A 12,981-nucleotide genomic window follows, 5' to 3' on the forward strand; every position below is an offset into this window, starting at 1 on the left:
AAGCCATGTGGCACTGGAGGCACTACCTAGCCGGGAGGAGGTTCACCCTCGTCACCAACCAACGGTCGGTCGCCTTCATGTTTGACAAGGCACAACGGAGCAAAATAAAAGATGACAAAATCCTGAGGTGGAGGATCGAACTCTCCATCTACAAATACGATATCAAGTACCGTCCTGGGCAGCTCAACGAGCACCTAGATGCCCTATCCCGTGGCACATGTGCCAGCACGCAAGATGACTGACTTTGGGCTATCCACGATGACCTCTGCCACCCGGGGGTCACCCGGCTTACCCACTTTATTAAGACCCGCAATCTGCCCTTCTCCACCGAGGAGGTCAAGGCCATGACCAGGGACTGCCAGGTCTGCGCGGAGTGCAAACTGCACTTCTACCGGCCAGACAAGGCCCGCCTGGTAAAGGCCTCCCGGCCCTTTGAGTGCCTAAGTATGGACTTCAAAGGGCCCCTCCCCTCCACCAACCGTAATATATACTTTCTGACCGTCGTCGACGAGTACTCCCCATTCCCCTTCGCAGTCCCCTGCCCCGACATGACTTCGGCCTCTGTGATAAAGGCACTGCACAGCATCTTCACACTGCTTACGTCCACAGCGACCGGGGCACATTGTTCATGAGCAATGAGCTGCATCAGTACCTGCTCAGCAAAGGCATCACCTCGAGCTGGACTACGAGCTATCACCCCGTAGGGAAACAGGCAGGTGGAGAGGGAGAACGCGGCGGAATGGAAGGCTGTCCTTCTTTCCCTCCGGTCTAGAAGTCTCCTGTCCCCCCGCTGGCAGGAGGTCCTCCCCGATGCCCGCCACTCCATTAGATCACACCTCTGCACAGCCACAAATGAGACCCCTCACGACCGCTTGTTTCTCTTCCCTAGGAAGTCCATTTCCGGGGTCTCGCTTCCACCTTGGCTGACAACTCCGGGACCAGTCCTTCTCCGGAGGCACATGAGGAGCTATAAGACCGACCCCCTGGTCGAGAGCGTCCAGCTGCTGCACGCCAACCCCCAATATGCCTACATCGCGCACCAGAACGGACACAATACAGTATCCCTATGAGATCTGGCGCCAGCTGGTTCCCCTGCCAACGTGCCCCCCTCCCCGCTGCCTGCAGCCACCCCCTGCACCCCTTACACCCCCCTGGGTCCCCTGTCTTGGCCTGTGCCGGCACTGCCACCACCCGCCACCCTCTTGCCCACGTCCACTCCCCAACCGTCTCCGACACGCTGGACTGAGGCTCAAGCTCCAGACACGATGCCTCCGGAATCACCATCGGCAACAACCGTGCCCGCCGCATCGCCAGAGCTGAGGAGGTCTAAAAGAACGATCCGGCCTCCAGACAGACTGAATCTCTAATGACCCCACGTCACCCCCGCTGGACTTGATTTTTTTAACAGGGGGTGAATGTGGTGAATGTATTTCACCTAATGCATGAGCTGTCTGTACAATGATGTGACACATGACCTGGAAGTGATGATACGGGCTACGTCCATGTACTGTACTGAAACACCGGTGGGCTCCGCCCTCACCGGGGCCATACATAGTCCGGCCACCTGTGGGTGGCACTCATTTGTACAGCCGACTCTGGCAGGCGAGTTCATGGATATTAAAGCCTAATGTTTGCTCGTTCTCACGGTCCGACAGTGAATTGTCAGTATAACAGGGGCATGAAGTGCTGTCAGGCGAGAGATTACTCACAGTCAAAGGGGGTGAAATTAACTTTCAGGAGAGAAGGTGCAACATGGCTCTGTCCTGGAAGAGTTTAGTAGGACAGACAGGCTGCAGCTGTGGTTGCCCCTGCTATGGGTCTCCACATTATTTAAAGATGGCTTGATCTCACAGACACCAGTCCTCTCACACCCCAAGTTCGGGGCGACCGCCGACCTGGAATGCTCCAACTCCCCCCCAAAAAACTCCTCCTGAAGGGACCCCCTCACCCCCGAGCACTGGGGCAGCAGCTTTGGTGTTCTTGACCTGCAAATGGAAACGGTTACTCACCTCCTCACTTCCCCTCAGTAGGCATTGCGGCAGCTTCACGTTTTTATAAATGAGTACTAAACGACGTCCCTGTGACTTCCCGCTGGGGAATCAGGTAATTCCCGGGAGGCCGCTGCATTCAACTTCAATGTCGTTAATGAGATTGAAGTGCATGCAAATTAGGGTTAATGAATTTCTCGTCATTTTTGGGCGAGATCTGGAACTCACCATTGAGAGTGGGCCAGCTGAATCGCAAAGTGGTTTGTGCCAGCCCGAATCTCGTCCCGTTATTCACCCGGTCCGCCCGGAGCTGCGCGGGGCGCAACGCAGTCGCTGAATCGCGTCCGGCAGCTGAAACTTTAACCCATCTGTTATTTCTGTTGACACTGCCTGAATTGTTCATACATTGTTTCAAAAATATTCGTTTTGGTTTAAAAGCAAAATAATGCAGATGCTGGAAATCTTAAATAAAAACGTAAAATGCTGGAAATACTCAGTTTGTCTGGCAGCATATTTGGAGTGAGTAAGAGAGTTAACATTTCAATTTGATATGGCTTCCTCGGCACTTTGTTTTGTTTTAATCTTACTGTCTTTTTTTTAAGGGAATTAGCATGTGAACACAGGACAATAACAAAAACAGTTAAAGGAAGATATGTTTCTTTTTTATTCTTGAATACCATCTGAATTGACAACATTACGGAAGAAAGAAAAAACAAAAGACATTTTCACAAGGTTCCGAACACCATGAAAAGCAATAATTGTTTAATGTTGTTTATAGTAAAAATTTAGGATGTGTACGATAACCACGTTTAACTGTTTTAATACTGTTGCTGGTCTGATATTTCTCTACGATGCTTGTAGCTCTCTTCATTATGTTTGGCTGCTTCCATCTTTGCCAGAGAATTGAAGCATATAGTCATGTCGCACAGGAGAAACTGTGTCTGCACTAAAATGCAAAATGGATATCAAAAAACTAAATACTGGACAAGAAATTGTACCAGTTTCAATATTCTATCACAAAGATTTGTTTGTTAGTTCTGATTGTGAAAAATATCAATGGTTATTTGTGTTAATAGTTGTGTTTTTTATTATTACTACTTTGAATACTTTCAGCAGAATTCTAGGAACTCTAAATTTCAGTAACAATAAAAATTACAATTGTAATTATTTGTCTGAGAGTCTGCTTTCGTTTTGCGTTATAATCAAAAATGTATTTAGGGTAGCGCATATTCAATCATGACTATCTAGTGTAAACACAAGGTCATCCTTTGTCATCAGTGTCACAGAAGTATGTTCGTCGTGTGATGGCACTGAAATAGTGCTGACTGGACTTTGCGACAGCAGGAGAACAACGGGCACTCAGTTAACTCTTTGTTTCACATTACCCTGAAAATTACACTTACTGAATGTGATCTAATTTAACAGAAATGTTAAGTAATTTATGCTGGACAAGAGAAAAATGAGGCCGGGATTTTCTGGCCTGCCTGCGGCAGATGCAGTGAGTCATAGGCCGCTGGGAGGATCTTCCAGTCCTGCCAAAGTCTATGGGCTTTTGCATGGCTCAGCCGCCCTGCCATCGGGAACCAGCCGTAGGGGATTGACTTCTGTGGGACCGGAAGATGCTCCTGGTGGGAAGGGCTGGAAAATCCTGTCCTTAAGCTTTTGTAGACTAATATTTTAAGAACCTGGGGCGTCATTCTCCGACCCCCCAGCAGGTCGGAGAATGGCCGTTGGCCGCCGTGAATCCCGCCCCCGCCGGTTGCCGAAGTCTCTGAAGGGAGAAAAGTCGGCGGGGCGTTAATGGCGCCGCAGACGTCGGAGAATGGCACGGGTGTGCGCAAGGCAGCCGATTTTGGGCCTGCCGATATTCTCCCTTCCGGATGGGCCGAAGTCCCGTCGATGTGATGATGGGTCACGTCGACGTAAATCAAACCTCCTTTTCATCGGCGTGAACCTGTGCTCCAGGTTCACCCCGACCAGCGTGGAGGTGAGTGACGGCCTGGGGGGTTGGCCGCTGGGCAGGCGATGGTGTGGGCGCAGTCTGAATGTGTGGGGAGAGGTGTGTCTAGGGTTGTGTGTGTGTGCGGCGGGGGGGGGGGGGGGGTGGTTAGAGTGGGCTGGGCTCCGGGGGAGTGCCGGGAGGGGGGTCCGTGCCGGGGAGAAGGATGGGAGGTCCGTGCCGGGGAGGAGGATGGGAGGTCCGTGCCGGGGAGGGGGATGGGAGGTCCATGCCAGGGAGGAGGATGGGGGGGGTCCGTGCCGGGGAGGGGGATGGGGGGGGGGAGCGGTCCGTGCCGGGGAGGAGGATGGGGGGGGGGGTCCGTGCCGGGGAGGAGGATGGGGGGTCCGTGCCGGGGAGGAGGAAGGGAGGTCCATGCCGGGGAGGGGGATGGGGGGTGGGGGGTCCGTGCCGGGGAGGGGGATGGGAGGTCCGTGCCGGGGAGGGGGATGCAAGGGCAAGTGAGTTGGTCCACCTGGCCAGGTGCCAGCCTCCAACAGTTGGACCCATGCGGTCCATGCCACCTGGCTGGGGGGAAGGAGGGGATATGGGCAATGATGACATGTCGTCGTTCCCACCCCCCCCCCACCAAGCCATCATGTTTTCTGATCATCCAGCGATGTTGGCCGCCGTGGCGGCAGCCGCTAATGTCTATGTTGCCCTGGATGAGGAGGATGAGGAGGAGCGTGCCAGAGAGGCGGCGCAGGCTGCCGCAGAGGGGCAGGCGGCAGCCGCCCAGGCTGGAGGGACACCTGACCGACAGGACAAGGAGGGGGAGGAGGACGTCGCGGCCCCACGGCAACGGCGGCACCCGAGGGCGCCCCGTGTGTACCGGCCCCGGCAGTCATACCAGGACCTCACGGACCGGTAATGCAGGAGGAGACTCAGGATGAGGCGGGAAACCGTGGCACACATCTGCCACCTGCTGGCATACCTGTCACCGCGTGGCGCTGGCAGGCGACAACCTCTCCCCGTGTCCGTCAAGGTTACGGTGGCCCTGAACCTTTATGCAACGGGGTCATTCCAGGCACCAAGTGGGGACCTGTCCGGCATATCGCAGACATCGGTGCATCCGGGCAGTGACAGATGCCCTATATGCCATGGCGCACCGCTACATCCGCTTCCCTGTGGACCGGGCCAGCCAAGATGCCCGGGCCGTGGGCTTCTCTGCCATGGCCGGGTTCCCCATGGTCCAGGGCGCGATTGATGGGATGCACGTCGCCGTGCGGCCACCTGCAGATAACAGGGCCGTGTTCACCAATAGGAAGGGGACCTATTCGATGAACATACAGGTGGTCTGCGACCACCGCATGATGATCCTGCACGTCTGCGCCCGTTACCCAGGGAGTGTACACGACTCATACGTGTTGTCGCGGTCATCCATCCCCGGCATGTACGAGGGACGCCATCCCCGGCTGAGGGGCTGGTTGCTGGGCGACAGGGGCTACCCATTGCGATCGTGGCTGATGACGCCTATACGGAGGCCACACAATGAGGCGGAGAACCGCTACAATGATGCTCATGTAGTGACAAGGGGAGTGATACAGAGGTGCTTTGGCGTGCTGAAGATGCGTTTCAGGTGCCTGGACCTCTCTGGGGGCACCCTCCAGTATCGGTCAGATAGGGTCGGCCGCATCATTGTGGTGTGCTGCGTCCTGCACAACATAGCCCAACAGAGGGGCGATGTGCCGCAGGCAGAGGAGGGTTGGAGGAGCAGCAGGAAGAGGCGCAGTCCTCCTCAGATGAGGGGGATGGGGGCAATGGTCAGGGCAGACGGGCTAGACACAGGCGGGTGGCTGTCCACCGTTACCAGCTGGTCCAGCGGGCACGGGACAGACTGATAGCCGCCCGCTTCACTGACTAGATGGGTGTGGGAATCGGGTAGTGTGGCCACAGACCGCACACCATGGCAACAGCCGACCACCCACACCCCCCACCCATCCACCCACCCAGCACCCTCACCCCCCTCCCCAACCCCACACACCCCACCCGCATGCACACCACCCCCCCCATTGCCGATCCACCTGCGGCACAATGGCCGGGCTCACACAGTTGCGGGTGGACGCGTGTCTATTGCAGGCCATGGAGGCTGATGACAACCCGCCCTGCGATGAGCTCCTGGCTCCACATCGTTGGACTATGTCTGACCCATGGCCACAGTACCACCATCCACCTGGACCATCCCTGCATGCGGCTGTGACACTGCAGCGCACGGTCCCGTCCTCTGCCCGGGGGGATGTTGATGGCGGCCCAGGGGGAAGGGGGCAGACTCACCTGGGGCTGTGGTAAGACCACCCCTCACACACACACTTGCGCTGAACGTGCATGACACCCCCGCATGCTTTGGACAGAGCACAAAGGCAGCTTCGGTAGGTGTAACATTGACTTTAATAACCAAAGGAATTCATGCACATGCCATAGCCCCTAAAACTCATCTGTGCCCTGCACCCGTGCCAACTTACTCAGTGTCTAATTGTTTGGCCTTACGGGCCCTTTGACTACGTCTACGTGGTTCCCCAGACGGTACAGCAGAACTGGAGGTGGACTCCTGTGATTCCTGCCCTCTGACACAGGATCCCTTTGGCGGCCGTTTCCTGGGGCGTCCTGGCCTAGATGGGCCAGGCTGCGGCCCGGGCGACTGGGATGGCGAGCTGCCAGCCTGATCTGCCCGTTGCCCACCCGATGCACCTGGGACGGAAGGGGGGGGGAGTCCGAGGTGTCGCGGTGTTCCGGGACCTCCCCTACAGAGGGGGCCGGGACAGACCACACCACCTCCTCCTCCCTCGGGGTGCCCGATGGCCCCCAGGCCTCTACATGGGTGGGGGATGCGAACAGACTGGCCATCCGACGCCCCCCCCCGACATCTGGCGCTGCCAGTCCTAGAGGCACGTGCTGGTATCGACAGGGGTCTGCAGGTTTGCAGCCATGGAGCCCAGGGGGTTGGCAAACCCTGTCTGTGACAGTGCGACGCCGGCTCGCACATGGCCACTGGCGCCGATGCCCTCAGCGATGGCCTGCTGAGACTGGGCCATGGCCTGCAGAGACTGGGCCATGGCCTGCAGAGACTGGGCTACGGCCTGCTGAGACTGGGCTATGGCCTGCTGAGACTGGGCCATGGCGTTGAGCGCCTCTGCCATCTGGCGCTGGCACTGGCTCATGGCCTCCTGTGAGAGGGCAGCCATGTCCTGGGCCACAGACGCCGCCTGCACGGAATGCCCCAGGCCTCGCAAACCGTTCCCCATGTCTGACACCGTCGCACCCATTACCTCCACCGCGGACGCCACCCGTGCAGTGTCGGCCTGGGTGGCACGCATGACCGGCACCACTCCCAGCTCCTGGACGCGGGTGGACTCCTCCACCTGCGACTGCAGCCGCCGCAAGCCGGCCGTCACCCTCTTCGCTCATCTCCGGGTCGGTGGTTGCATCGGATCTATGTGTGGGTGTGGTAACTCCAGGAACCCGGGATCCATCTGGGCGGCAGATGTTCGCTTGGGCTGGGCTGCCCTCCGACTGCCCGGCCCCTCTGCTGCTCCTACCTCCACCTGCTGTACCGGGGCGGCTGTGTTGTGCGCACCAGTGAGTGTACCAGACGCCTCATCACTAAAGTGCCCAACTGAGGTGAGTGTTTCTGCGATGGTGGAGGGTGTTGGTGACAGCAGTGGCGTTGTGTCGTGCTCTTCGTCCCACTCTGAGTCCATGGCACTTTGGGGTGGGGGTTCGTCGCCACCCATCCACTCTGAGTCACTGTCCGGTATTTCGTCTTCCTGGGTAGTGCTGTCCCGGGTAGTGCTGTCCCGGGTATCATAGATTTTCATAGAATTTACAGTGCAGAAGGAGGCCATTCAGCCCATCAAGTCTGCACCGGCTCTTGGAAAGAGCACCGTACCCAAGGTCAACACCTCCACCCTATCCCCACAACCCACTAACCCCACCCAACACTAAGGGCAATTTTGGACACTAAGGGCAATTTATCATGGCCAATCCACCTAACCTGCACATCTTTGGACTGTGGGAGGAAACAGGAGCACCCGGAGGAAACCCACGCACACACGGGGAAGATGTGCAGACTCCGCACAGACAGTGACCCAAGCTGGTATCGAACCTGGGACCCTGGAGCTGTGAAGCAATTGTGCTATCCACAATGCTACCGTGCTGCCCTAGGTAGGGGTAGGGGTGTCCTGGGTAGTGGTGTCCTGGGTAGTGGTGTCCTGGGTAGTGGTGACCTGGGTAGTGGTGTCCTGGGTAGTGGTGTCCTGGCTCGGCTGTGACGGGGGCCTGTGGCTGCCCCTCTCGTCGCTGGGTGGCACACGCCTGCGTCGTCGCACCCGCACGTGACGGGGGCGTCGTCTCCCTGTTGCTCCAGGTCTCTCCGTCTCCCGTGGTGTGTGAGGGGCATCCTGCGGGCGTCGCATGCCGGAGGGTCCGGGTCGCTCCGTCTCCCGTGGTGTGCGAAGGGCATCCTGCGGGCGTCGCATGCCGGAGGGTCCGGGTCTCTCCGTCTCCCGTGGTGTGCGAGGGGCATCCTGCGGGCGTCGCATGCCGGAGGGTCCAGGTCTCTCCGTCTCCCGTGGTGTGCGAGGGGCATCCTGCGGGCGTCGCATGCCGGAGGGTCCGGGTCTCTCCGTCTCCCATGGCCTCCGAGGGGCATCGTGCGGGCGGTCTGCATCTGCGGGGATGGGTGCCTCGACGTTTGCTCCTGCGATACACAATGAAGCATGCATGGTTAGACACGCAGGCAGTGATCAGGTGATATGGGGGAGGGGGATATAGGGGAGGGGGGATATGGGGACTGGCTGTCGGTGGCTCACTTGATAGTACCCTCAGGTCCGCCAGCCAGTTCCAGGGCCCTTTCCTCGTGTTCGGTCAGTGGCCTCTCATCAGCGGGGCCTCCTCCAGTCCTCACATGCTCCCTGGTGTTGTGTGCGCGTTTCTCCTGTGGCGGGGGGGGGGTAAAAGGCAACAGTGTTAGGCAGGTATATGAATGCGCGACATCGGTTGCACGTGTATTGCAGAGGTTAAGGTTAGGGCTGGATTCACTTGGGGATATGGAGGATATGGGGAGGGGGGGATATGGGGGAGGGGGATATGGGGAGGGGGGATATGGGGAGGGGGGATATGGGGGAGGGGGATATGGGGGAGGGGGGATATGGGGGAGGGGGGATATGGGGAGGGGGGATATGGGGGAGGGGGGATATGGGGAGGGGGGATATGTGGGAGGGGGGAATATGGGGAAGGGGGATATGGGGGAGGGGGATATGGGGGAGGGGGGATATGGGGAGGGGGATATGGGGGAGGGGGGATATGGGGGAGGGGGGATATGGGGAGGGGGGATATGGGGAGGGGGGGATATGGGGAGGGGGGATATGGGGGAGGCGGGTATGGATATCGGGCGGGGGGGGGAAGGCTCACCCTGCCTGCTCTGACGAGGTCGTTCACCTTCTTGTGGCACTGGGTGCCTGTTCGTGGTGTCAGGGCCGCAGCGGTGACGGCCTCTGCCACCTCCCTCCACAGACGCCGGCTGTGGCGTGGGACAACTCTGCGGTCGTGCCCGGGATACAGGGCCTCCCTCCTCTGCTCCACTGCGTCCAGGAGCGCCTCCACATCCCGCGACTGGAACCTCGGGGCTGAGCGGCGGCCAGCCATCCAGTCGGGTGTTCCGGTCGGGTGTTCCGGTCGGGTGGGGGGGAGCAGCGCGTCCTTATGAGCCGTCACGCCGTGCGGCGTGTATGACGCTGCACGGCGTGAACCACGTGCGCAAGCGCGGATCCCGTCACGTCGCATTTCGGGCCTGAGACTTTGCAACGATTTTTCCGGCGTGACGCAAGTCAGATTTGCGCCGTTTTTTGGGCCGATAGGCGGACTTTGCGCCAATAACGGAGAATTTCGCCCCTGATATCCAAGTGCATGTTGATCTTAAAAGAATGGTACTTCTCTTTTTCATATCTTTCTTGTAAAAGATAATCAGTAAGAACAGCAAGACATCAATGGACTTCTGCTGGTCCACCTTAGCCCCCATAGTGGGGCAGAAAGCTACATTATCAAAGAATTGCTGTTGCTGACCAAAACTACAGCAAAGGAAATACAATTGGAGGCATTCCTTAACTTTCCATTGTAGTTTGTGCGGCAAGGCACTAAACTTACTCCAAAAGCAGATACAGGCTCCTGAACCTTATCAATAAGAACATGGACAACAAACCATGGCAACATTATCAACTCCAAGTCCCGCATTAAACAGATTTGCTTCATCAGGTGGAATTTTACCATTGCTGACCTGTATGAAGTAAAAACCTGCTTATTCTGTGAGTAGGCTTTGTCATGGCTCTTTAACTCAAAGCATTAGCATCCCACATCCAAATTTCCTGACCAGTCTTTTAAAAAAAAATTTAGAGTACCCAATTCATATTTTCCAATTAAGGGGCAATAAAGTGTGGCCAATCCACCTAGCCTGCACATCTTTGGGTTGTGGGGGCAAAACCCACGCAAACACAGGGAGAATGTGCAAACTCCACATGGACAGTGACCCAGAGCCAGGATCGAACCTGGGACCTCGGCGCCGTGAGGCAGCAATGCTAACCACTGCACCACCGTGCTGCCCTTTTTCCTGCCCAATCTGACAGAACAGGCAGGATGACACATGGACTCTACCAAAGGATGAGAACTAGGAATGAAATGAAGAGGTAGGGCCTCAAAGGTAGTATTATCTTGAGTATAAGAATAAGAGGATAGTGCAGGCGAATGCATGGTTGAAGAAATGGTGCTGGAGAGATGGTTTTAGACTATGGGGCTATTGGAACCAGTTTTGGGGCCTTGGAACTTATACAAGCTGGATAGGGTACACTTTAGCTGGACTCGGACTAGTATCGCTGCAGGGAGGTGGAAACCTGAGCATGAAGTCAGGCGGAGGAAGAGACAAAGCTGGAAATCAAGGGCAGAAAGTTAATTGATAAGTTTTGAAGATTGTGGAAACAAATGCTAAAAAACAAAAATGTTGTTCAGTAATTGGTACTATATACCTCAATGCAAGGAGTGCTAGTGAATAAGGCAGGTGAGCTAAGGGCTCAGATATGGCATAAGAAGGGCAGGAACACAGTTCAACGTTCCTGATTATAGGTCTTCCAGAAAGGATACAGAGGGGAATTTAAAGAAAAAGAGTTGGGGGTGGGGGATTGCAATATTTGTTTGAGAAATTATCACCAAGGTGAGTTACAGGACAGCCTAACCAAGCAATTGTCCAGCAGGATCAGATCAGAGTCAGCCCAGACAGTGAGTAGAGAATTGAGCCCTATTATTTATGAGGATAACCTATTAAACATCAATACTGGATGGAAAACTCTAAAATGATTTCATACAGAGCTCCAAAAGAATGATCTATAAAGGTCCCACAGATAGGCATTGATAAGGGCCTGAACGGCATTATTAAGCTCCTTAGACAAATGCAGCCTCAAGTGAAGAATATTATTTGTGCTTCTGTGCTCTTAAGGCATTGTCAAAATAGATGATGGAAGGATGTTTCCCATGTCTGGGGAATCTAGAATTAGAGGATCACAATGTTAATGGGTTTGAGAGAAGGACAAATTTCTCCACACAATGGGTTGTGAATCTTTGAAATTCTCTATCCCAAAGAGCTGTGGGTGGTCAGTAAGACAGAGAGTGGTAAATGTTTTAATTCTGAGGCGATCATGGGATTATGGGGATTGTATAGGAAGGTGAGGTTGAAGTGGAAGATCAGTCAAGATCTTATTAAATGGTGAAGCAGGCTATATGACCTACTCATGTTCCTATTTCTTATGTTCTTAAAAATAGTAATGACTTACGATAGATAATTAAGACAACTGCTGTCCCGAAATCATATGACTGAAAGCAATCAATAGCTTGAGGATAGGTGTAAGGAAAGATGGACATTGATAGAAAAAGAGAAAATAGAAAAATTATTAAAATGAGATTCCGTCATTCCAAGCTGTAACATCTCCCTCAGTAATATGTGCATAGGGTGGCATGGCAGCACAGTGGTTAGCACTGCTCTCACAGCACCAGGTTCGATTCCAGCCTTGGGTGGCTGTTTGTGTGAAGTTTGCACTTTCTCTCCATGTCTGCATGGGTTTCCTCTGGCTGCTCCAGTTTCTTCGCAGTCTAAAGATGTGCAGGTTAGGTGGATTAACCATGCTAAATTTCCCTAGTGGCCAGGGATGTACAGGTTAGGTTCCAGGGTTGCAGGAATTGGGCGAGGGAGTGGTCTTGGGTAGAGTTCTCTTTTGGAGGGTTGGTGCAGACTAGATGGGCTGAACGGCCTCCTTCCACACTGTAGGGATTTTGGGATTCTAGGATAATGATTCAATATCCAATGTAATTTGGTATCTTAAATTCAATTTAAACATTCATTTTTCTGTTAAATATATCGTTACCATGTAGTTGGTCCACATCGTCTAACATTGTGCCCAAGTAGCTAATAATTTCCTCAAGTATTTTCTGGTGTTCAGCCATGCAAAGGTTATTCATTGGTTCCTTGTGCATCTAATTCAACAAATAAATAGAAATTATTAACCTAAACATAGGGTTGAATCATTTTGTGGATGATCAAGTTTATAAATTTAGAGAGAAAAGTGAAACTGATTACAATGAACATGACCAAAGGAAGATTTTCACATTTCCAACTGTACATCTGTGAGCCAGACTGGAGATCATGTACTTCAAGTAACAATAATCTGATTTAAGTGAAATGTAATTTTAAGTAGATTAACTTTGCACCATTAAAGTAATTTGTGTTTTTTTGTAATTCAATTTACCATTCAAAATAAGGCTATGTCCGGAGGAAGTGTCTGGTTTTATGATGAAAAAATCGGCAAGACACCAGCACTGATGCTCCGACCGGTGAGGGGCAAGCAGCATGCCACATCAAACACAGGACCTTCCCGATATGAATGCTTGGAGAATTGCCGGGTAAGTGGCCATGCATGCCACGGCGACGACCTGCAGTGGTCGCGCCGTACAACATGG

The 12,981-nt window shown here is 54.5% G+C and overlaps 1 protein-coding gene across 1 annotated transcript in view; it reads right to left on the reverse strand.

The window, feature by feature from the left end:
* Positions 1 to 2,674: 2,674 nt before the first annotated feature.
* syce3 (synaptonemal complex central element protein 3) overlaps positions 2,675 to 12,981 on the reverse strand; it is a 53,150-nt gene continuing 42,843 nt past the window's right edge. The window contains exons 2-3 of the mRNA XM_072512956.1: positions 12,390 to 12,498; positions 2,675 to 2,934 (exon numbers count right to left, since the gene is read on the reverse strand). Coding sequence (XP_072369057.1) covers positions 2,807 to 2,934; positions 12,390 to 12,498 — 237 coding nt within the window. The 3' untranslated portion in view covers positions 2,675 to 2,806. The remainder of the gene's footprint in view (positions 2,935 to 12,389; positions 12,499 to 12,981) is intronic.

Source organism: Scyliorhinus torazame, chromosome 7, assembly GCF_047496885.1.
Source record: "Scyliorhinus torazame isolate Kashiwa2021f chromosome 7, sScyTor2.1, whole genome shotgun sequence".
Classification (NCBI taxonomy): domain Eukaryota; kingdom Metazoa; phylum Chordata; class Chondrichthyes; order Carcharhiniformes; family Scyliorhinidae; genus Scyliorhinus; species Scyliorhinus torazame.